The following is a 25,449-nucleotide window of genomic DNA, read 5'->3' as shown; positions in this document are numbered from 1 at the left end:
CTTCTCTCTGTCACTTTTTCTTGAATGTTTGGAACTCTGTCCTATCACTCTCATATGGATAAACCATCATGGAGTATTGCAGATCCTGGTCAAGAAGTACATTTGTTTTCAAAAGATGGTTCCTCATGAAAAAGTTATATTTATTCATAAGCTGGCATAAACCCAGCTAGCCCATGTGTTCAGTTTTCATTAACAAAATCATCTGAGTTGTTAGATGAACTGTTTTAGACAAATGTATGTCTCACAGTTAGACATGATTTCTCTTTTGATATGTGGCTACCAAACAATATTCTAAAAACTCATATTTGTCAAAAGGCTTCTGTCGTACTTTATAAATATTTAGATTCTGCTCTCTGTAATAGCACCTCCAGTCATTTTCTCCTTTTGTGTCTAAGCTCAGACTATGGTTTTAATAAGCTCATTTTCAGACTTCAAGAAATCCCTCTGCTTCTTCACTCCTACGAACTCCTTCCACCCTGGCAGCCTGCAACCTTTCTCAAAAGCTGCTTAGGATTAATTCTTGCATTTCCTTTGCCTTCGAACTTGAGTGCTGTCTGTTTTTCAAGACAAATACCTCCAATTAGCAGGAGAGATTTTAAAAATGTGACTGTGTCTGGTTTTGCTAGTGTAGTTTTAAGTTTCTAAATAGATGTATTAGGTAAGATGATACTTAGATCCATATATTGTACAAAGAACATTCTGGACTTTCATGTGAAGTACCTGAAGTTACCAGGTGAAGGCAGCTAAAAGATACCAACAAATACATTAATTTTCAAATACTTCAAATTCATCAATTATTTTGAACTTTTGAATCAATTCACAGTTCATGTTGAAGTCAACTCAAAGATTTCCATCAGCTCAGCAGGTCAGGTCCTAACAAAATAATGTCATTAAAATGCTGCTATTCAAGACGTCACCATTTTACAAAATGCAAGTGCTTTTAACCCTTACCATTGGAACAATCGGGACCTGTCCAGTTGGGGTCGCAGGTGCAGGTACCACTCTCCTGAAGGTAGGTGCCATGGCCAGAGCACTGGTCAGAGCACATTGTCTTCAGGATTTCACAGTTGTTGCCACCCCAGCCTGGGTTGCAGTGGCACTCGCCGTGGATGCACACACCGTGGCTGGAGCAGGCTGGGTCCAAGCAATCCGCTGTGGGGAGATGAAAAAGGTCAGTTTAAGCTTGTCATTCCTAACAACAGTCATCAACACCTAGATGCTCACAGCACTTTTGGGCTTAATACACATTTTAAGACCTTGTGAAACAGGCAGCATTGCACTCATCTTAAAAGTAGACAGTAGGCTGAAGCTGAGAAGTACACCTTTGTTTCACTGCAGTGAGTAAGGAAAAGACAGAGTGGACCAAGGTATCTTGGTGCCAGTCTCCCTTCTCTGGCTACAAGGTAGATCACTCTTTATCATCACTAATTGCATAGCAGCAATTTTCCTTGTAAAAACACCTCACTTCCACATCACTTTCTAGTATTGTGAAATTTGTGTATGCGCATAACTGACATCAAGACATTTACAGGTTACCACTGAGTTAATGGAGAACCTTTCAAGGTTTGCTGATTTTTCTGAATTACGAGATTGGCTTTGCGTCTTGGACAACTGATCTCTGTTCTGCCTAATCACAGCATCACAAGTGTTGGATTCCGTGTAGCACTTGGTATCAACTGACCCGATCCACCGCCACAGAGTTTTTACAGCTGTGTAGGACCCTCAACTTGTTTCAGAAATAAATGAGTTGCATACTGTCTATCTGTCTTAATTCACTTTCATGTGCTTTAGATGACGAGATTTAATTTAGCAATTTGACTCAATAAAATGTTACACTTGTAGGGTCAACGGTCTGAAAATTTAATTCCAGAGACTTAATTGCATTACTTTGTACGTGGAGATCAATAAAATCAATTTGATTGAGGAAGAAAATGGTGCTTTTTACTCCCTAAAAAAATAGAATGGAAAATGAACTGCATTTTGCAGTACACCAGAATTGAATATTATTATGCACATCTCTGGAATACAAAAATGACGCATCATTTTTCACTCTGATGCATTTGAATCAGCACTTTCCACAATGTGGTTGGTGAAAAAGATCACTAACAAATGCAATACATTAATGATTTATTCTATACTGTGAAAATTCAGTAAGTCTTCCTGTATTCCAACATCTGTTTTTTGTGTGCTTTCTTCTTAGCTGACCTTAGCCAGAAAAAATAAAAATATACTGGCAAGCAAAAAAGATATTACACATTAAAAATTTTCTCACTGATTACTTCAGAATAAATGAAGTATAATAATTCTGTAGAATTCAGTGATACTACTGATCCCCAAACTTGTTTTTCAGTATTCTAAAATGATTTTTAAAGAGACACCATTAGTGCCTATGATCTAGATCTAGCAAAATCAATAGAGCTGGATGTGCCATCTGCAAACCTGACCAACAACAGCAAGTGATGGGGTAAATATTTACTCATTTACCTTCTTCGCAGTTTTCTCCTTTGTATCCGGAGTTGCAGGCACAAGAGCCCATGATGCAAATGCCCCGGCCCCCACACTGGGGATCGATGCACTGAGTTGTAGGCACATCACATTCAGTGCCCTTCCAGCCACTGTAACATAGGCAGCGTCCTTTGGAGTACTGCCCGTTGCCACTACACAGCACTGGGCAGGCTGCTGTGAAATAAAACACAGCAGAAAAATTAAAACCAAGTTTTTCACCAAAAAAACCTCAGGGCTTTAGAAAGAAGAACATCTAAGAAGTAAGTCATATGCCAGTTGCTTTCCTGATGTATTTGTCTTCATGCTCACTTAAACTGACTTGAGAAAAACATTGGGTTGATTTACCTCTTGAACAGTCAGGGCCCAGAAACCCAGGAAAACAATGGCAGGATCCAGAAACACATTCGCCGTTACCATGACAATTTCGGGGGCATTCCACCACAGACTCTAAAGGAAAAAAAAGAAGGATAATTCACAGACGCCCACCACATGAAGTACCTATCATTTGAACCACTACTAACTGACAGCGCGCTCTTGCTCCGAGAGAAGTGTTTACATTTGGTTTGTTTGAAGAGCGGGAATAGCTGTGATCTTCTATTGCCAATGCTTCTAATATCTTAGGACACTACATTCCAACAAAAAGGCTCAAATTATAATGGTAAAACCATATGAGCTCCATACTTAAAATCCAGCCCTGTGCCATTTAACAAATACTTCAAAACAGTGTCCTCCTTTCAAGCACTGTTTTAGAAGAAGGTACACTCCTTATGCCTTAGACCAAGTAATTAAAATAGATATTCTGCATTTTGTTCTGTGCGGCAGAAGAAACACTATGAATGGAAAACCTGTGGAAAAAAGTCAGATCATTTAACTATGAAAACTTATCTCTGTATTCCTAAAAAACCTAACTGAAGCCTAGCATTTGGTAACAGCTTTGAAGATTATGCTTACCTATAATTATGGTATTAAAAGACACCTGCTCCGCATTTTTCCCATCGTTATAAAAGGCCAGGTGCCAGATGCCAGAATCCAAATACTGGATAAAACCTGCCTCATGGAGACTGACAGACCTTGCCTGCCGCCCCACTCGCTCTGATTCCAGCAGGTTGCGTTGCTCCCTTGCAATCAGCCGGCTGCCATCCAGGAGCTCCACAAAGTCGTACTGTGGGAAGGAACAGACAGGAGCTTAACAAGTCATGGAATGACCATGGCACTGCCAGCTTCCCCACAACATCCTAACAATATGCTTGTATTTTGACCAAGAGTTTCCTTTTGGAGTGGGGAAGCAGGAGCTGAAACCAACCCTTGATTATTTCTTCCCCCTCGCTAAGGCTTGAAACAAAAAGGCCAACTAGTCCTCATGCATATTAGAGTAGCTTTTCTGGTGACAAGTGGCCAATGAACCTATTACATATATTGGGGGAAGAAAACATCAGTTGAAATTAATCTGCGGTCATGACTGCCACCTGAATTACAGGTGAGAGCTAACTTTCAAAGTGTGTTAAATGCATACAGGTTAATAGTAATATCCAAGACCAATAACCTACCTTGCTTTTCATTTAGTTTCAGATGAAGGATTAAATTGTTTAATCCCCCTTTCAGACATTCTGGAGTTCTGGAGGAAGGAGAGCAAGAGCCTGACTTCCTATCACAGAAGCCCAAAAAAGGAGATGGAAAGCATAAACATTGCAACTGTTGAAAATGACAAACTGACAAAAAATATGGTACCTCAGGTCAATGAACAGTACATATTATTTTGTTAACAACCATGAGACTGTTAACACCCATCACCCAACCTAAATGATTCTATGATCAGCAGGGCTTGGAAAAATGTAGCAGCCTCTCAGCTGATACAACAAGCAAACTCAAAACACAAGGTTTTTATGGGTGTTGATCTTAACTAGCACTAATAACACCTGGAGTGCTAAATCTGCTCTGGGCCCTGCACCGATTTACGCTATCTGGGAGATGGCTCTCATGGCTTGAAAGATGTCTTCTGCATGTTTATCATGTAAAGATCAACGTGCATATCGCAAAATTAAACACATAGGAAAACTAAAGAGCACTCTTGCTTGTGGTAGAGACTCTCCACTTTCCCTGCCGAGTCTGTTCAGAGTTTCACTTTTACTCTGACACACGTTGATTGTATGAAGTGAACTGTAACATGTAAACCTTCACTCTTCCCACATGTTTGAGATCTCTCTCAAATGGAATTACATCCAGGGCCTAGAAAAGTAAAGGCCAGTATATGTGTGGTGGGCTGATCCTGGCTGGATGCCAGGTGCCCCCCTCAGCTAGACAAGGGAGAGAAAATACAATGAAAGGCTCATGGGTCAAGATAAGGACAGGGAGAGATCACTCACCAATTACCATCATGGGCAAAACAGACTTGACTTGGGGAAAATTAACTCAATTTATTACCAATCAAATCAGAGTAGAATAATGAGTAGTAAAATCAAATCTTAAAACACCTTCCCCCCACACCTCCCTTCTTCCTGGGCACACCTTCACTCCTGGATTCTCTACCTCTCCCCACCCAAAGCGGCACAGGGGCACAGGGAATGGGGGTTGGAGTCAGTTCATCACATGTCTCTGCTGCTCCTTCCTCCTCAGGGGCGATCACTCCTCACACCCCTGCTCGAGCATGGGGTCCCTCCCATGGGAGACAGTCCTCCACAAACTTCTCCAATGTGGGTCCTTCCCATGGGCTGCAGTTCTTCATGAACTTCTCCAGCGTGAGTCCCTTCCACAGGCGGCAGTCTTTCAGGCACAGACTCCTCCAGTGTGGGTCCTCCGCAGGGTCACAAGTCCTGCCAGAAAACCTGCTCCAGTGTGGGCTTCCCATGGGGTCACAGCCTCCTTCAGGCACCCACCTGCTCTGGCATGGGGTCCTCCACGGGCTGCAGGTTGATATCTGCTCCACCGTAGACCTCCATGGGCTGCAGGGGAATCTCTGCTCTGGCACCTGGAGCATCTCCTCCCCCTCCTTCTTCACCGACCTGGGTGTCTGTAGGGCTGTTTCTCTCACATATTCTCACTCCTCTCTCCGGCTGCAGTTGCTGTTGAGGTTTATTTTTTCCCCTTCTTAAATACGTTATGCCAGAGGTGCTATCACTGTCACTGATGGACTCGGCCTTGGCCAGCAGTGGGTCTGTATGGAGCTGGCTGGCATTGGCTTTATCAGACATGGGGGAAACTTCTAGCAGCTTCTCACAGAATCCACCCCTGTAGCCCCCCCACTACCAAAACCTTGCCACACAAACCCAATACAATGTGAAACCACTGATGCACCTGAGCTAGGATAACATCGGTTACCAAGACCAGAGAATCAGTGGTTATACACCCTGACTTGTGACCTTCAGAAAGTGCTCCCAGGACAAAAGAAAACACGATAGCCTTTGTCCCAGAACAAGGGTTTAAGTACTTATATTCTCTTCTTGAAATTCAATGCCAAAATTCATTGCTAATGTAAGAATGTTCCTCCCCAGTAATTAAAATTATCTTCTTACCAGTCAGGATGTGAAGGCAATGTATAGTTAATATGCCTCTATCAACACCTGAGACACTTTTCCAGCTACATCTGAACCCACAGAATAGAACATAACGTGATTAGGATGTGAAGAAGCTAGTACCTCCGTACACTGACACTCTGAATGTACGTGCTGCACCACATGAAAACGAATGCAACCGTTTTGGGAGAGAACCAATGATTCAAAACCATTCAACATTCTCATTTGTCAGAGAATTAAATATTTATTTTATTTTGTGAGAGAGAGAAAAACAGTTTTAGGTTGGGTTTTTTTTTCCTCCTGCCTGACTCAAGAATACTTCTTTCTGGTCCTATTTTTCACTAGTATTTTAAAAAAGAGAAAGCTTGGGGAGTTCTGAGTTTAACAAGTAATTTATGGGCATTAGGAGTGACCTTGTGATTTGTATACTGCAGAGAACAGTTTTTTGTAGGAGGACAATTTCAGGCGAAAACCGTATTTTTGATACAGGAACAAGTGGTTACACTATTTGATTGACCACAAAGAGTATACTAATGGCAGACAAGCATGGTACAATTAACAATTTTGTATTTGTAATGTAATAAGGACATATACTGTTATCAGAACACCATTTTAGACTACATTTTAGAAGCCATACAGAAGGGAATTCACTGTTCAGTCTGTCCCCCAGCAAAAAAAAATAATTGATCTTAACCCATTTAAAGGTTGGGTTTTTTAATATATTTAGGACACAATAACAGAAACAGACTGGAAAAACAATTTTCTTCATAAGCAAAAAACATACCAATTTTATTTTCCTCCTATGAGGATAAATTAATTACCTTTATATTGTATTTAAATGCGTGGATTTGCCCTACCTCTCCATTCAGTTTTGCTTTAAACCAAAGTCCTTTTTTTATTCTTAAAGTCTCTTTAAATAAACATATTGATTCTCTGGCTGCAATGGAAGTGACATTTTTAGAAAGTGTCACAAAGACTTTCAGGCTCGCATTGATTGGGTTTTGAATGGACAGCCACCGTCAATTATTTCTGGTTGATTTATTTATGATTCCCCAGAAAGAGAGAACTATGCATCTCAGATCGGTCTGTGACACACATATAGTGGCTGTGCTTGAGACTGATTTCAGTACCTAAAGAGAATACAGAAACACAACAAAAAATTCTATCCCAATTACAATATATCAAACCATTTTCTACATGCTGTATCCCTATTATTTTGGATTTCGGGACAGGAGGAGAGTTAAATTTGCTGAATTCTGTTATTATTTTATGATGAAATGCTAAGCAACTGATAGAAATGGTTTAGATACAGTCCATCCTGTTCCAAGATGAGGGTGTAAACTAAGACTTCTTGAGATCTTTTCCAAGCTCATTTCTATTACACTTTCATTATATCCATTGCAGTGGCACGATAACTAGCACCAGAGGTTGTACAGCTATGGAAAGACAGGCTCCATGTTCCTCTTACTCACTGTCTGTTTTTAACCAGATACAAAAAAAGAAGTGGATAAACAGGCAAAGGGTCTGGGAGAGAAGTAGAGAATGAGGTGGCAAATGTAATATGCAGGTTTTGCATTATAGCCAGAGGTGACATGGAGAGAAGGCAGACATTCATAGAAACACGAAAGCTGTAAGAAGGGAGCTGAAGAAGATGGTGGTGTGTAGTTATGCAAAGATATTGGAGGGGGACAGCTGGTAAGAAAACTGTACAAATGCTGGCAGAGGGCAGGTAGTAATCAGTTCTCTATTATTTAACATAAGATCTGAAAATTCAAATACTGACGTTTGAGAAACAGGCAGCAGTTGCTCATTTGCATAAATTTTGTTATTAGCACTTGTCACTCTATGACTAGGGCAGATAGCATTCAAGAGATGCAGACATGAAGTGATATATATGGGTGAGATCCTACTTTTAAAAGTCCTCATGAAACAATCCTAGCTTTACACATCCAGAGATGGGCTCTGAGCCAACTTTTGTCATTCTGGGATGAGATCTTGGAGCTATGTTAGACAGATCTACAGAAATACCAGTTCTTCAATTAAAAAAAAGAGCAGACATCATTAAGGTATTGTATGAAACCATTGTAGTTAAATACCTATGTTCTGTGCTGTTCTGGTCTCCCCATCTCAAAAAGGCTGCAGTAAAACTGGACAACATTCAGAAAAGGACAAGCATGGTCAAAGGATTGAAGCAGCCTTCTTACAAAGAATGATGAAACAGACAGGAAAAAATACAACTCATTGAGGACACTAGAGATCTATAAATCAAGGGTGGCATGGAGAAGAAATTGGTGAGGAATTCTTCACTGCCTCTTCCAGAACAATACCAACAAGGTGTCATACTAAAACTACCAAGCTGCCTCGAAGCACACTGAGGAGTATAGCGTTAGATGTGTAGTTAAGCCCTGAAACTCCTTGCTGTAAATGTCATGGATGCTAAAAGCTTCCATAGGTTCAAAGATGACTATGCAAATTCACAGGAAAAAAGAATCTATCAAAGGTTGTAACACTAAGACAGCACCTTTGACTTAGGAAGTCTTTCAGCCTTAAAACGCTGGAGGCCAGGAATGTACTGCAGGAAGAATAACTACAAATCTGTCATGCCGCTATATTAATCTCTACGTATCTGCTAATGGCCACATTGTCACAGACAGAGTGCTGGGCTAGATGGGCCTTTGATCAGACACAGCATGGACATTCATGTATTTTTTTAATATGCTCCTATGACACCTGGAGCTATAAGAGTAAGCTGCCTTGTCCGATGGAAGGATGCAGCGAAGCCCAGATATAGCTGTTAGTCTGCCCTTGCTAGCTATGCCTGGCTTGCAGTTAAGAACTTTTGTCAGTACAAGCCATAAGGGTTAGGGGAAATAAGAAAACAATAAACAGAATTATGGTTGCAAATGCCTCAATGTTGTATTTCATTAGACGTCCTTTTGCCTAAATACCTTATTTTGTTTATATTAGCTACTTTGCTAAAACACGTATTTTACCAGTACAAGTTGTGTCTTCATCGAAGTCCTGTGATTAGGACTTTGTTGCAGAAAAGCCTAAACAGTTGAGAAATACTTTACTCCATTTTTTTCCTCCCACGTGCAGGAGCATGGTCACAAAAAACCCCCAACTCCTCACTGGAACTGCATTTTTAGATTACATACATGCTTTATCTCGGGCACCTAAACCAGACATCATTGGGTTCAAGGCCATATAAACGTTCTGATAACCCCACACCCTTGGGAATCTTCAGCAGCCCTAGAAGTTCACTAGGGCACTGATAAGTAAGCATGCCTAATTTTTCAAGGTATCAAGTGTCAGTCAAATGGTTTGTGAAAAATACTCTAATTATATAGCAGGCAAAAACAGGACAAGAGAGCTTGACCTATATCCTGGGAACAATATATCCAACATGTCACAGAAACTACAGAAGATATAGTAGCAGGATTTGCATATAATTCTTTCTGTTGTATCATACTTAAACCTGAATAAGCACTTGGGCAGTAGGAATCTAAAGGGAAAGGAGTCTGTGTAACACAGATGATGGGAAACAGATTTAGTTAACTCATTTTCCCGAGTTTTTGGATAAAGGGCACCCCTATTTCAGTCTTTCGCCAGCATAAGGAATCAAGTAAGGATCTTTTTTCATAGAGGTATCTACTTGCATAACTTCTCATACAAATGCACAGTCCAAATCAGCTTCTTCAGTTTTATTCATTCTTGCCACACATGTATTCCCCTAGCTCCTGTTATTATTATTATCATTGAGATGTGTTTGTATTCCAAACCCCTCTTTCCAATGGCTGATAACTTTCTGAATCAATTTTCTTTCAGCTAGAACTTCTTGTGCTTGTTGTCAGCCTGAGGGTGGGTGTTCATATGTGATGGTGTGAAGAAAATCCATTTAATTTTTATGAGGATCAAATTTTTAAATAAGTGCATTTTCTGCATTCAGTAAATTGTTTGTGTTTTAATGGAACCTAAACTAAAAAATAAAGCTAACGTAACATTCTGTGATTTTAGCTGCATGAAACTGCTTTGCTGACTAATTCTTCCTCTATGGTTTGTGACTGCTAAACAGGTGAGATAATTAGCAATATTTCTATGTTCTAGATCTTTTAAAACTTATGCCTGAAGAAAAAACAAAATAAATTTAAATAGTGCAGAAGCATGCAAATAAAAAAAAAAAGTGGGATTAAAATAAAGTATTTTAAATTTGTAGTTATGTATTTGCTGTTGCAACTGCTTATCAGGCATAATCAGACAAGCTTCTTTCCAATTATACCATTAGGTTGCTATACTTAAGAGTTGTGTCCTGGGCAAATCCATACACTTAAAAAAAAATAATAAAAAAATCAGTAAGACATTGCATAATTCCCTAAATGGGGTAGAAGAGCATGAGCTCAACTCCCTTTTCAGGTGGAAAACCGGTTCAGAGCGAGCATTTGGACAAATATTGAGCTGAAAGAAATCTAAACTTGGAGAGTCTTAAATCTTATAAATAAAATCTGAATACAATTGATTCTAAAACGTCATCTCAGACAATGATTCTCCCTTTCTCCTGCCAATCAGAAGACTATTCATTCTTTTATACTTTAATTTTTCTATAACTATGCAAAAAAGTGTTTCTTTGTTACTATGCAAAGGCATGACCATATGCAATGAAAAGTGTCATTAGAAACCTTCTGGGGGTGGAGCAGAATAAATCCTCTGAGACACTTAAGAACAAATTTTCAAGACACTAGATGTCTAGTGAAGACTGATGCTTTTACAACCCCAGTTCACTTTATCCTTGTAGACACATATCACTTATTTTTTATTTTATGTGCTTATTTAATGAGACACCAAGCTGTAAATACTGTAGCATGTGCTTGTAGAACAAACTGAAACTTCCTTAAAAAACTGTTGTCTTCTTGCTTGGAAATTTGGCTAATGCGGCCTTTGCCAGGCACTCTTGACCATAAGATGCTGTAATAGTTTGCTTAGGTTTTTAAAGATATGTCTATATACCACAGAAGATAAAAGTACCTGTAAATTCTGCATGAAACAACTCCATATCTAAAGCATCATCATTGCTCACAGCATTCAGAACAGATTCTGGCCCCCCTACTTCAGATCCCAGTACTTACAGTATTACAAATGTTTTGGACATCACATGAGATCAATAAAGTATAAAAAAGTAAAAATAAAAATCAGCAAAATGGAAAGGGATGAAATCCTGAGAAAGAAAAAACATAAAAAAGATACAAGCTCACAGTTTTCAATAACGTTTCCTACTTTTAATGCAAGCAGTTCTCACCTGAGTGTGTGAAGGTGGTAAGCCTTTTCGGCCATATACTCCAATCAATGCATCTTTCTGAAGGGATATATTGAATTTTAGAAATTGTGGCTGATCAATGAAGAGTTGTGATCTCCAAAAAATCCCAGGGGGAACTTCTTGTATCGCTCTTCGGCCTATATCAAGTTCTCCAGAATCTATAGTGTTGTTTTCTTGTGCAAATCCCCCTAATTTTCCTGACAGGTTAGAATAATAAGAGATCAAAAATTAGTATTCCTTTCTTGCTTTCAGTCATCCTTCATATAAACCGTCAAATATTTAGAATCACCTCAGATAAAATGTTACCTGACAATCTTTCTGAATATAAGATCCCAGAGAATTCGATGATTTGGAAATAAAAAGGCAAAGATACCACAAATACCTACCAAGTAAAAATACTGTAACTTCTCTAAGCACTAGCATAACGGAAACTGTTTTAGGATCTACATTAAATTATTCATTTTTTTCCGCAAGTATTTTAACAGGGATTTTCCAGCACAAAGTCTCACACTAAAAATGTTTAAGGTAAAGGGAAATGCAGCATACAGATTTTAAGAATAATAGATACATAAACATAAGCAGTCAAGAGAACTAATATACAGTCTTTTCTACATTAAATATCAGAGCTTTTACACAATACTAACAATGTCTACAGCTCAGGTTTCCTATTTTTTGTTTCTGTGTTCCCCCCCAAAAAGGCAATGTTTCTTGCCTCATTGTGCCTATGTCTTTATGCCTTTGCTCTCCATAGCGCCTGCATCCTCTGCACTTCCTAGCCTCAGCCCCAAGCTTGTTATCACCTCCTTGTCCACACTGTCTCCTGAATAAAGCGTATAATGGCATGTCAAAGTCTGGTACCTTCACTGTTTTCTATACCATGAATATGCATTTATCCCACAGGCCAATTACTAGGAATAAAAACCTAGCACTGAAGGGCATTAACAATTTGTGCCACTATCAGTTAGCCTTAGGAGGCCAGTGATGATGGCTTGGAAATGCCCAGAAGCAGCAAAGAATATGCTAACATACAAAAGACACACGATGTCAAACGCTAACACTGAAAAACCGGACTACTGGTTGTGGCACTAAATAAGAAGAAAATAAAGTCATAAACTTTAGATACCCCCAACACACTTTTTGTTCAAATGGGTAAGTCCAGGCAACAGAGACTGAATCTACACCATGGCTCAAGTACAGAACAGTGTCATCCAATCTGCAAGGCGCCGTGCCATACTGGTGAAGCACTGTCAAACAAACGAAAGGGGTAAAAATGTTCCAGCCCAAGCTGACGACCCTGCAAAGCACTAGGCTGGATGCTACGGACAGCACAGGTTTGTGATAGCTCTGAGAACTCCACATTGCCCCTGCTCGTACCACACAGGCACATGCTAAATCTGGTGAAGATTACAAACCTTTCTCAAAGCTCATCAGCAAATGAATTGTGGTTTAGTTGTGGTAGTGTCTTCTACCTGCCAGATTCATAGGAAACAGAACTACTGAGACTGATGCACTAAAGAATTGGTTTGCACAAGCTGTCACCACCCAGCTTTAAAATCTGAGATGGTTTAGATGAGTTTGCATCAAGTCTGTTTGAGGCCAAAGACTCGGATCTGATGTTCAGGCACTAACTCCGTGCCGTGCCGCTGTTCATAGGCAGTCTTGGAAGCTGGTGCCAGGGTCAAAGCCTACTTCGATCTGATGGAATCAGCAGTGTCAAATCTAGACTAAGATGCAAAGATGTGTGTAAGAACTTGCTTACTGACACATGTCAACTCTGGAGTAAGCAAGTAATGCTACATTTAAGCAACTGGCACAGCAAGGTGAGCCTTGAGTGAAGCAATATAAAGAAAAATGGGACTGTAGTTACAATCTTACTGTCTGCTGTTGTTTTTACCAGTTTACACTCTTTTTTCCAACAGCTAGTCTATTATAAAGATTGAACTAAACCCATCTGAATGTGATAAGCATGTTCAAGTGATGCTGACTTGTTTGTGTGCAAGTGTTCTGAAGAACTGACAACACTCTGTTGCTGCCCTGTCTTTTATGTTCAAATTCTACATTATTCATCATTTGATGGAACAAACTGACACAACCTTTTTGCAAACATTTAGACTTGAAAAAACTAGATTAAAATCTGAAATGCCAAGTGAGGTCACAGATTGATCCTCGCCACTTTTTGTGCATCCAAGATGAACAGAGACTGCTGCTGCATTAAACAGGTACAGAAGCACTACTGAGAGGCCTTGAGTGGGGGCTTGCATCATCATCAGAGCTGCGCCACAATGGTGTTGCAGTCACTGAAAATGTCTCACTTCCAGGATCATCATATTGATGATCAAAGTTCTGCTGAGAAGAGACAGTGAAATACCTCATCTTGGAGAAACCTTTTTTTTACACTTTTCAGGATGAGTCTGATGCTCTTCTAACTTTGGACTTAACCTTTCACAATATTCATATGTTATTCTAGAAGATGTATCTGTATTCACTATTTTGGTTCATTTAAGCATTTGTTTCTTACCACTTCCTTCAAATTTAAGCATGTTGTGTCATATAAATTCACACACTGATGACTGGTAATCACTAAACAATAAACACTTGTTTGCAGTATTGATCTGCAGCTTCCCCTATTTCTACATCTGAAATGAAAAACAACTACCTCTTACTGCTGAAAAGATGAACTAGACAGCTTGAGCAGGTGCACTTTATCAAACATTTTGACCAACTTGCCAGGAATGCCTATTACTGGGCTTCAACACTTATCCTTAGCAGATAATGATCCTACAGACTCCCATTTTCTTTACCAAAAAAGAGGTAGCTTTACCCTGTAGCCACATGCCCCTTTAACACCATACGAGCTCTCTCAAAATCGTCACTAGTTGTTTGGCCTCCTAAGAATAGGGTGTTAATTATTCTTTGTTCCCTGTTGTATCTCAATGGGCATAAGAAAAATTTTAGTAGCATCACCATTTCCTTTTCACTTTCTAAACAGTAACAGTTCTTATACAGAGCTTTAAAGCAAAATATGACACGTCACATTTATTCACACAATTCCATAATGACATAACAGTCCCAATAAGAAACCAAATTTTAAAATACCTAGCCCCCTGGATATATTCTCTTTCACAAAACTTCTCCACCCCCAAAATTTCTTCTTTCACAGATGTTCCCCAAAAGGCAATAACACAAATACACATAAATATTTATAGGTAAATAATATTTGTATCATGATTTGTACTTCTATTGCTAGATATACTGTTATTTAATTTACAAAATATATTGATTTGCTGTATCACATACTATCTAATATATATAATCATTATATGATGCATTTGTGATATGGATAATCCCATGCATTATGGCTAATTAATAGGTAAAATATTTGTTATACTTAGTATTTGTAAATTGTATTTCAACTGTCTGAGGTTAGGGTGGACAAAACCCTGAGGTAAACAAATATTTAAAGCAATAAACAATATTTAATTATCATACCAGAAAAATAATTCACAAATATCACTAAAATGACATGAAGCCAAACTCCCCCTCCTTATTTGCGAACATTCTATAGATTAAAACATGAGATACTGACTGTCTATAACACAGAATAGAAATGAGTGCACAACCAAAACACAAAAATGCTCAACAATAATTGCTGTATAGTGTCACACATAATATCATTTTCCATCCTTAAAAGGCAATACTAATTAGAATATTAGGTTGCAAGGCTGGATTTACAGACAGTCAATAGCATGTTCTCCCCTTCCATTGAATAATCTTGTATTCAGATCTTTTTCTGTGAGACATCTGCTATATATCCTTCTGCAACAAATGTTTCAAGAAATGAAATAAAAATCCTCCTTAAAAACATACCTTTTTAGAAAAAAACCCCAACATAAATCTAATTAAGAAGTTACTATACCTTTAATTAACATGAGATACTGTAAACAAAACAAAAAAGCTCAATACATATCAGTTAAAGCAAGTATAATGTATTTTAATGAGTATAATCTCAAAAAGTGCATCCAAATAAGCCAAAAGAAATGCTCCTTTTCCCATTCACTTTTTTCCTCTCTTGCATTTAAAAAAAATCTGCCATTAAGCATTTATTATTATAAGGTATTTCTGAACTGCACACAAATTTCATATGACATAAAATAAAGCCAGCAACATGTGAGATGTGACCAACTGCTAGAACAGAATGGTTAAACAAGCTCTGTTTTTTAACCTTTCTTTTCTATTGCCTAGTTATAAAAACAGATAAAGAACTGATGCACCTGAAGTTCATGTTTCTATTTGATTAAGCATGGCTTAACAAATTACTTTGGAGAACCTAAACTGAAATAGCCTATAGAATTCATCATATCCACAGAAAACACACATTCTTATGCCACCTTATGCAGCCCTGAATCATGCCTGTCTAGATAAGCAGGTGATATGTTGCCAGCAGTTTATTGTTCATATGAAGTGTCCTGGTTTCAGCTGGGATAGAGTTAACTGTCTTCCTAGTAGCTGGTACAGTGCTGTGTTTTGAGTTCAGCATGTGAAGAATGTTGATAACACACTGATGTTTTTAGTTGTTGCTCAGTAGTGTTTAGACTAAAGTCAAGGATTTTTCAGCTTCTCATGCTCAGCCAGGGCACAAGAAGCTGGCACGGGACACAACCAGGGCAGCTGACCCAAAGTGGCCAACGGGCTATTCCATACCATGGGACGTCACATCTAGTATAGGAACTGGGAAGGGGGGTGGGCAGGGAATCGCCGCTCGGGGACTGGCGGGGTGTCGGTCAGCGGGTGGTGAGCAATTGCCCTGCACATCATTTGTACGTTCCAATCCTTTTATTACTACTGTTGTCATTTTATTAGTGTTATCATTATCATTATTAGTTTCTTCTTTTCTGTTCTATTAAACCGTTCTTATCTCAACCCAGGAGTTTTACTTTTTTTCCCGATTTCCTCCCCCATCCCACTGGATGGGGAAGAGTGAGTGAGCGGCTGTGTGGTGCTTAGTTGCTGGCTGGGGTTAAACCACGACATGAAGAGAAGCACTGAGAGAGGAAAGAAAAAAAAAATCCACAAAAGAAACAAACAAAAAACCTTTGGAAAATGCTTGTTCAGAGATTCAAGCTTCATTTAACAAATTATTTGCATTTAAGGATGATTTAACATGCTTTTACTGTCTATTTATGACTAGCTGTTTCTAGGTAAACCACAGCTGAATTTTCTTCAGAGGTCATAAGGATGCATTTTCAAGTTTAATCTTTGCTAATTCGTCACACAAAGTACCTGTAGTTCTGAATGGCAAATGAATACCTGGGATCTAGGACACAGTGGGCTATGATTTTCTGACCAAAGCAGGCCCAGGATTATCCAAAGTTTAGATGAGACAGAGTCAAGGAAAATGCCTGGCACATACAATACTGGGAGTTTCTCCCATCTAAATCAGAGTGTCAGGGTATTACCAGGGGCCTAAAGAGGAGCAGTACTGAAAGTTGTTCAGCTGTTGAAGTATCCAAATCAAGACTTTATCGATTCTTCCTTAAAGTTTTCAGTAACTAGTATAATAGCACAGGGCCCTCCCCCTTAAATTTTACATCTAGTCCTCACACTGTCCCTTCTGCTTAACTTTCCTTTTGTGGTTTAAAATGTATATTCTTTGGTCTGTCTGTTGTTTAGTATTGATGTATGCTGATAAATGGCCACTTGTCCTATTCTGTAGAGGACAGCATTTTAACAGTGGATGGAATTAACCCTGTTCTCTTGTACAGTATTTAGGGACATAAAGAAGGAAAAATGGGATTTGACGTACTTGTTATTTCCTTTTATTTTTGAGGCAAAACATAACAGGTATTAATTTGTAAAAAAAAATAATTAAAATGATCAAGGGAAAAAGAGCAATTTATATTTCTAAAATATTTACAAAACCATGTATATATTTTATACAAGAACATATATTGGCTATTGAGGGCTGAAGACAGTGGGATGATGAGCTGTCACTGCAGCATCAACATTCATTAATCATACAGTAGTCTTTTTGCTATTCATTCAAAACAATTAAGAACACAGAAAGAGATAATGAATATCTAAGCACAAGAAAAAGGCAGAAGGGTAAAGGAAATGAAAAAAGAAAAAGTCCCACTGAAGAAGTATCATAGGCTTACAAAGATGACAAAAAGAATGAACTGAGCTGTATCTTTCCTTTAACTTGGAGCTGTAATAACTTGAAAAATTTTCAAGATGTCAACTGCTGGCAGAAGCTTCCTCCTCCTCAGTGGTAAGGAGGTCAGCTCTACCTTGTGAAAGGGAAAATGGATTTTTGTGTAATGAAGCAAACACCGCATTCATCAACCATTTAAATCAAGTTTTCCATTCAAAACCTATTGATTTTAAAGCCTCTGTTAGCCAAAAGTGCACAGGCTCTTAAATGTTTTGAGAATCTTAAAGGGCAACATGGAAAAAGGTCGATAAAAAATAATTCCTTTATGTGGTTTGTATTTTAAAAGCTCCTACAACAAAATTAATAAAGTTTTTTGTTTTTTTTTTTTTTTTGTTTTTTTTTTTTACTTTATATATTGGTTGGATGATTCAGACTCAATACTATATGCTAGAGACTTTGAGAAAACAAATGAACATATTATACGTGACCTATTAAATTTCAGAGAGAAATTAAAAAAAAAGACGAAAACATCATCATCTGTAGAGAAAAACACAAGCCATTCCATAGCAAGGTCATCATGCCATAGGAGGTCCTTGATCATGAGTTACCTTCTGAACACAGCTAAGACAGAAGCTTCAAAAATATGCAAAACCTCCCTGAAGTACCTTCTCTGGTACCAGCTCTTCAGAAAAAGATTGTGTGCCCCCCTGTCACAGACAAGGCTTTTGTCTGAAAACTATCCAGACCTCGTTGGGACTCCCAAAGATTGAATCTTGGTATCAGGTCCCCCTTATGAAATAGCATGTCCTGTCACCTTGGGCTCCCTGGCTTTGTTGTGGCCGTTTCTGCAGCAGAAGACCCCAGCCGCCCCAGCGCCTCAGGCAGGATGGTCCAAGCCAGCCTCAGCACCATCCTGCTACCTCTGAGGACCCCACAACAATCATTACGTTATCAAACATTTTAGAGTAAGCGGAAGTTCTGCTTCTCTGGATGTGATGAGAGCTTTTCTATCCTCATCAAATATTACATGTAAATTCCCATGCAGAATTTTGGTTGACAGCCAGCTTTCCTGGTGAGATCAACATTATTGCCCATGATCCATGCTAGGTAGGAGGAATGGTACGGTCTTTTCAATTGAAATACAACTCCTGTTTAATATCTACATATCTATTTAAAATTACTACTACTTACAAATGCTCTGTACTTCCATTAAGTATACAGAGTTTTGGAGGAAAAGTATTGAAGTCTGGCGATGTAGAGAAGACAGAAAGAAAGGAAATGTTCCAAAAGGAGAAAAATTGGTGCCGCTTTCACTTACCATTTTCTCCAGCAGGTACTGTTACAGGATGTGTTGGCACAGTATCAGAATTCACTTTTCCATTCTCAAATGTATCATTTTCAGTTTGCTGCAACTGCCAGTTGAGGCCAAACAGATGCATTGCTGGTGGTAAAGGATACAGGTTATTTGATGCTCTTAACCACAATGACAAATCACACAAATAATGGCTTTCCACGCTTCACAGTGGAATAGCAACTCATACATTAAAAAATTAAATTACAGGAACAAGCATTCACAGACTAATAGTTCAACTTAGCAATGGCACTAAGCAATTACTACCACTGTCCTTTAATGATACAGTGCTTTCGGTGAACACAGCTGACAGAAAGCTCACCAGTCTCATTTTGAGTCTTTTACCAGTCCCAAATCAATGTTCAAAAGGATAGGCAGTAATTATGTCCTTTTCTCTTTTTTTCATTTTTGATCCTTCTGAAGAGACAAATCATTTAAGTGAGCTCCGTGAGGTCCTAAATGACCTACTAAAATAAATGATTTTACCAGCAGATAGATCAGTTCTGGTTAGCCAGAAAAGGAAAAGAAACAACACAAGAGGAGACGAAGGAGAGTGCTGTGGGTATTGCAGGGCTAACCTAAGACACAAACACTCCTTTTCATGCTGCCACCAACACCCTGTGCAACCTCCAGTTACCTGCTCATTCCCCACGCTAGTCTACAGAACGAGGCCAAGACGATTAGCAGAGCTGGAGACACTGGGGCACTTTGCTCTGATAACAATCATGCATAAGCTAGGTTTCTGAACTACTTAATTCCCCACAACCATGTTTATTAGAAAGGTGATAGCATGTTAAAAAGTTTAGCTGAGCTAATTATGAAAGACAGAGTCAACCTTCCATGGTGTTAGGAGGGACTACTTAACGAACCTTGGTATCCCCAGGGTTTAATGAATGAACCCCCACCCCCATCTAAACTTTTAGAGGGAAAATATGGGGAAAAAAATATCACCTTAATGCTATACTGTGATACACAAAACATATGCAATTTCTTGCTATCTGTGGTATATTTCCTTCTCTTCCAGTGACTCTATGATACCAACAAAATTAATTTTATTGTAATTACTCTAATTTGTGTTTGGTATAACACTGGTTTGCTCATTCCATGACAGCAGTTATCTCCAAAGCTAAAATAAGTCTTTCAGTGCTACTGGGGAATAAAAATACACTGGAAAAAAAATCTGTAATAATGTATTTTAACTATTCATGCAAAATATAAGGAAGATAATTCACTCCTGCTCCTTCTGTCTCTGAAACAGATCACTGCTGTAGTTGATGTTATTAATTTACTCATTCCTTCTATCCAAATGTCAAACAATTCTTCATCCCTTTTGGTTTCATCTCTGATCATTCAACCTCTCTGTATTGACCATGGCAACCCTTACTGAAGATGAACAGGCACCAGTGGAAGTTTAGTCAGGCAGACAGCAAACACTGCAGAATTAAGACCCTCTATGCCAGGTCTCTGCCTTAAACCCTCCCCTTACCCTCAACAAAACAAAAAAGTGGAATGCAACCAAAGACCTATTACTGAATGCTTCAAAGACTGAAATCCTCACTATAGCTGACATATCTCTTTGTTCCAAGTCTCTGACTCTACTATTATTCTTCTTTCTCAGACCTTAAATTGCCTGTCAAAGCCTGATAATGTAGAATGTTCCTTGACCCTAAAACGTGATCCCCCCCCCCCCCCCCCCTCTCTTATTAAACCATAAATCCAACCACCACCATTTTTGGCACATCACTAGAACTGGCCATTATTATTTTGGCCCTACCTCAGCTGAAATTCTTATTTATGTATTAATCATCTAATGATTGTATCTGTTTTAATATATTTCATCAAAATCCCTATGGTCAAACTCTACTATCTGTTATACTAGTTCACTTCACTGGCAGCAACTAAAGACTGCAAACAGCTAAATATTTCATGATTCAAACCTAGCACATTTCTTGTCTTCAGTCTGGAGGCCTAAATCACCTCTCCTAACTTTGCTGGGTTCTTATCACTTTTAATACTCTTCAGGAGAAAAAAAGAAAGTGGCATTCATTTTGTAACTCTAGAAGTGCATCCCTTTCAAACATATGAGCTTGGAACATCATTAACAGCTCTGTCTGCTGGTGCTATGTGCATGCCCTGGGCCTCTTCATGATCCACCGGGAGATCAGAAGGGGAAGCTCCAACATGACCTTCTAGCCATTCCCTCATAATTCAAAACAGCTGGAATTTGAAGTCTTCAAAGGCAAGGACTGTGGGATCTATATTGATTACATCTCAAAGAACCACAGTTACTACAAGGGAAGTGACAATTACCTTTTCTTTGTGTTTGTACTGATGTGAGTCCCACTGCAGTTCACTGTCAAAGACAGTGAGTAATAGTTGTATCCCTCAAAAATACCATTGCTCTCTCAACTTTGACAATGAATTAGCACCAAGTTCAATAAACAATATCTAATAAAAATGAACAGATGGATACATGCAGCTGTTTCACAGATTGTGAATATCGGAATATTTTTGAAGTGGACCAGAAATGTTGCTCGACAACTCCCAGGACCACCCAAAACTTACAGTGTGTACTAATACACTAAATAATTAAACTATGTAATCTCTCTGAGACAGCACTGTGGAATTTAGATAATTCTTTCACTGCGAAGGAATGAGAACAACATGAGAGAAATAGGCTTGTTGATACAGGATCAAAATACAACGCACAATTTCTTTAGATATGGAGAACTTTAAGAACATGGGTAAATTGACTGATTAAGACAAATTCAGGCACTACTTTATCGATTATGACTGGTCTCTTCTCAGGGAGTCATCTACATAAAAGCAAACCTTAAGCCCTTACCAGTGTTACAAGGACAGCGAAGCACCTGTTAAAAATTCTTGATGCCCCCATGAGTCTGATAAGCAGCACCTGGTACTGGTAACTGCACACTGAGAGCACACCTCATTGGCAGGTCTGAGACCTTCAAGTCAAATGTTATGAACTAGTTCTGAATTTCTAGAGGAGGAATGATGCAGGCAGACTCCAGTGGTGTATGTGTTTGATTTTCTCAGGTCTAGAAAAGGATGTAGACTTTCTTCCACCTTTGGGATGGGGATGTAAGTGTTCAATCCCCTTCTCTGTTTCTATTGTGTTCAGAGAAAAGGTAGGTTTACTTCTTTCTATAAAGAATCTGATATATGAAGCAAAATTAAATCAAAAACATACAAAGCAAAATACATTTCTCTATTCTCAACTGCTATTTTAGCCCCAAATCTAATGTAAAGCAGTTTCTTGATTTTTGAATTAGATATTGCCTCTCAGGTCAGGTTTATTCCCATTTCAATTTGGTATTTATTTGGTGTTAGACAATGAAGACAAGAGACCCTTCCTAGAGTAACTAGTTCTGAGTCTGCCAAATCTATGTGGGTACTAACACCGGAACAACTTTCAATACTGGCTTATCTTTGATGGCAGCAAGGACTTGTATGAGAATGCCAGATGCCTCTAACCAGAAGGCATGAAGCTTGTGATGGTTGTGGTCTCAGACCACAGCAACTCAATCCAAATAACCCACAGCTGCAAGCATGGATGAACCCTCAGGGGATGGGAGAAAAGATGGGTTGTCACAATTCCAAATGTGCCCACAAACCCTAACAAAAGCCTCCTTTTACTTCTATTAAGACTGGGATGATTGCTCCCATCGTGGAACAGGACGACTTTTAAAACAGAGAAACAGATGATGATATCGTCTGCCTATTCCGTTGTTTCAGTCCCCATCTCTATTCTGCAAAGTAATCTCTAGCTACCAACAGATCTTCTTCACTTGCTGAAGTTATGACAGCATTTTACCTTGGGACTGACAGTAGTTTAAGGTGGTATTTTTACTGCTGCTGGCCAAATTAGCAGCATTATGGCCAGCCTTTAGAGTTTGGTGATAGCTTAAATGGTCAGGACACCATTCCCTCTAACAGAGCGAGAAGGAGAGGCAGCAGAGAAGAGAAAGTCCTTTAGGATCTGTGCTGCTCTTGGCATGAACACAGCACCAGTATCTGCGTGGTGCTGGTGGATATTGTTGAATTCTCCAGAACAAATCTCAAACACATAAGCAGTAACCAAATCAACAGTTGGGCTTTTAAGCCTGCACACCCCCCCCGCCCCCCCGCCCCTTATATTTCTACAAAGCAGAACATGCCAAATGGACTGCGATATTCAAAAGATACAGAGATCAAATTAAAGGAGAGCATTTATATCTACAGTAGCATTAACATAAAAATGCTATCATTTGTTACAGGCTATCAGGTAATCTTACCATCTGTCACCACACAGTTCACCGAAAGGTTTCTGAACCACCTTAAAATGCTTTTTCAAGCTTCGTTGATCTTACTTTTCACTCTGTAATTGAGGTCTAGTTTTTCTGGTTTGTAATCAGTCTACAAGGCCTTCATTTCCACTCAATAATTAAAATAGCAACTAAGAATACATTTCACAGCAAACACTTGAAAAAATATTATGACTAGTTTATACTGCGTAAAACATTTTACAATAATCTGCTTCAGGAAGAAGTTGCTGCTATCAGGCTGTTTCATTCTTTTAAGGTTGCCAGCCCATTTGTCTCACATGCTCCTTTCTCAAGCTAGTATTGCTGTGGTTTCTGCATTCTCTTTACAAGGAACTTGTTCTTGAGCAAACACACTGTGTTATCACTTCAAAACCCTCTTTGAGACTTCCTTCAGCAAGCCAAAGAGAAATCAGTCCCTTTATTAGTAGGTGGTAAGACAGACAAATAATTTATGTAACTACATGGCAGAACTAGAACTGTGAGAGCTGACAACTACCTGCTGCATTCGACTGGGGAGTCCCTTCCCTTCGCTGCCTTGCTCACTAGCTCAAAGCTCTTTTCTGCCAAAGTTATGAGAGGCACAAAAAAGAATTGTAACAGAAAACCAATTTATGTAGCTGTTTCTCCATTAGCAAAAACGAGGCTTGTCTGATTTTTGTTTTTTCTCCTCATACACTTGAATGGCAAGATGACAGGGACAGCTAGTTGATAAATTACACAGGTGTTAGCATCTTCCAGTATCCAGGACGTAAGTCTGAACAGAAAATAAAGTTTGGACACAGATGTGACTATATATACAATGCTGGGGTTTATGATTGCTATAAGAATATTTTTTTTTTTCTTTGTAGAAAAGAGTAGCAATATGCAGTAAAAAACAGAGAAACTTATTTACTGTTCCGGTCAAAATTCAAGGGTGTCTCTATTGTAACTCACCAGGATCAACCACATCTTTTTTTAAAGCACTGTAAGTGACAAATAGGCTCATATGAAAAACAAAGAGCACAGCAAACACCCTATGAGCTGTGCAAATAAAAGCATTAAAGATGCAGGTAATAAGGATGAACAAGCAAACCAATATGCATATAAGCAGAGGCTTTATTAACAGAAGTAGCCCCACAGTAACTGGAGAGGTAACCAAAGTTTCAGTCTGAAGTCTCTTAAGTACTAGTCAGAAGTGCCAGTAATGCAACAGCTTCCATTCTGAATTTGGTAAACTTGTTTTCTGCAGTGAAAGAATTCTAAAGGTGACATAGTGCATTTCAGGGGAACAAGAATTCAGACATAGAAGGATTCTTTTAAGTACAGAGAAGAAGAAACAGAATTGCTTGAATTGGGAAATGGACTTCCAGTGTTCTCCACCTCTTCTTAGAATAACGTCAGATGAAAAATTAACACTGGACAGCGGAAAGAAAAAAAACACCAGCTATTTCTAAGTAGCAAGCACCTCCCCAAGACCTCTGGAGATAAGGCCTATGGTGTATGTTCTATAAACATAAAGAACTCAAAACTGTGGGGAAAGCTGGCAAGAGGAACTGAATGATGCTAGCGACCCTCCTTCCTTTCTCCCATGTGTTTTACAAGGTATGGTAATCAAGTCTTATTATTCATGAAGCTGTGCTTGAAGATGAGCTTCTTGCTAAGATATTGAACTCATCTTCCAGGACTGCTACTGCTATGTATTTCTGGGTACTGGTGCTTTCAAACCATGATTTACAAAATTGCTTCCCCAGAATTAATAGAATAATATATATGCACACTTGCACATAAGGAAAAGTGAATATCATTTATATTTAAAGCAATGCAAAAAGACTATAATTTAAACTAAGCAAATTGCAATTATTGCTCAATCTTGTTGAAGGATTATCTTCTAGTTCATCTCCCTGTTGGCAATACGTTTTCAAATGAAATATTTGAACATTGAAGTGGTTTTTAAAATTATCTCCCATATATTTTTCTTGCAGCTATAATTAGAATCTAAACCTATTTTATTCTGAAGGACCTGGAGTGGACCAGAAGATGTGCAAATCAACTGTCAGTGATTTGCATTCATTTGCTTTTTTCTAAGATAATAGGATGCCTTGGATGTTGCTGCAGATCAAATAGTGAATTAAAAATAGTTAATTAAAATTTTAAATAAAGTGAATTAAAAGTTACAAAGACAAGTTATTTATTTATTACTGGTTTTCTCAAATCAACAAAAAGCCTGTTATTTCTAAATTTAAAATAACTGAAAATTACATGCTTTTGAGCATCTTTAAAACGTTAGCCACCAGGAGCATCATATAAAAGTTTCTGAA

At 38.7% G+C, this 25,449-nt stretch overlaps 1 protein-coding gene across 10 annotated transcripts in view; it reads right to left on the bottom strand.

The window, feature by feature from the left end:
- TENM3 (teneurin transmembrane protein 3) overlaps positions 1-25,449 on the bottom strand; it is a 478,347-nt gene that overhangs the window by 82,397 nt on the left and 370,501 nt on the right. For all 10 annotated transcript variants that reach the window (XM_049792479.1, XM_049792524.1, XM_049792519.1 and 7 more), the window contains 6 exons: positions 18,795-18,917; positions 11,308-11,522; positions 3,457-3,667; positions 2,851-2,952; positions 2,485-2,679; positions 952-1,152 (listed from right to left, as the gene is read on the bottom strand). In XM_049792479.1, the coding sequence (XP_049648436.1) occupies positions 952-1,152; positions 2,485-2,679; positions 2,851-2,952; positions 3,457-3,667; positions 11,308-11,522; positions 18,795-18,917 (1,047 nt within the window). The remainder of the gene's footprint in view (positions 1-951; positions 1,153-2,484; positions 2,680-2,850; positions 2,953-3,456; positions 3,668-11,307; positions 11,523-18,794; positions 18,918-25,449) is intronic.

The sequence above is a fragment of the Accipiter gentilis genome, chromosome 3, assembly GCF_929443795.1.
Source record: "Accipiter gentilis chromosome 3, bAccGen1.1, whole genome shotgun sequence".
NCBI lineage: Eukaryota > Metazoa > Chordata > Aves > Accipitriformes > Accipitridae > Astur > Astur gentilis.
Note: the sequence above shows the minus strand (reverse complement) of the source record. Positions and strands in the feature narration are given on the sequence as shown.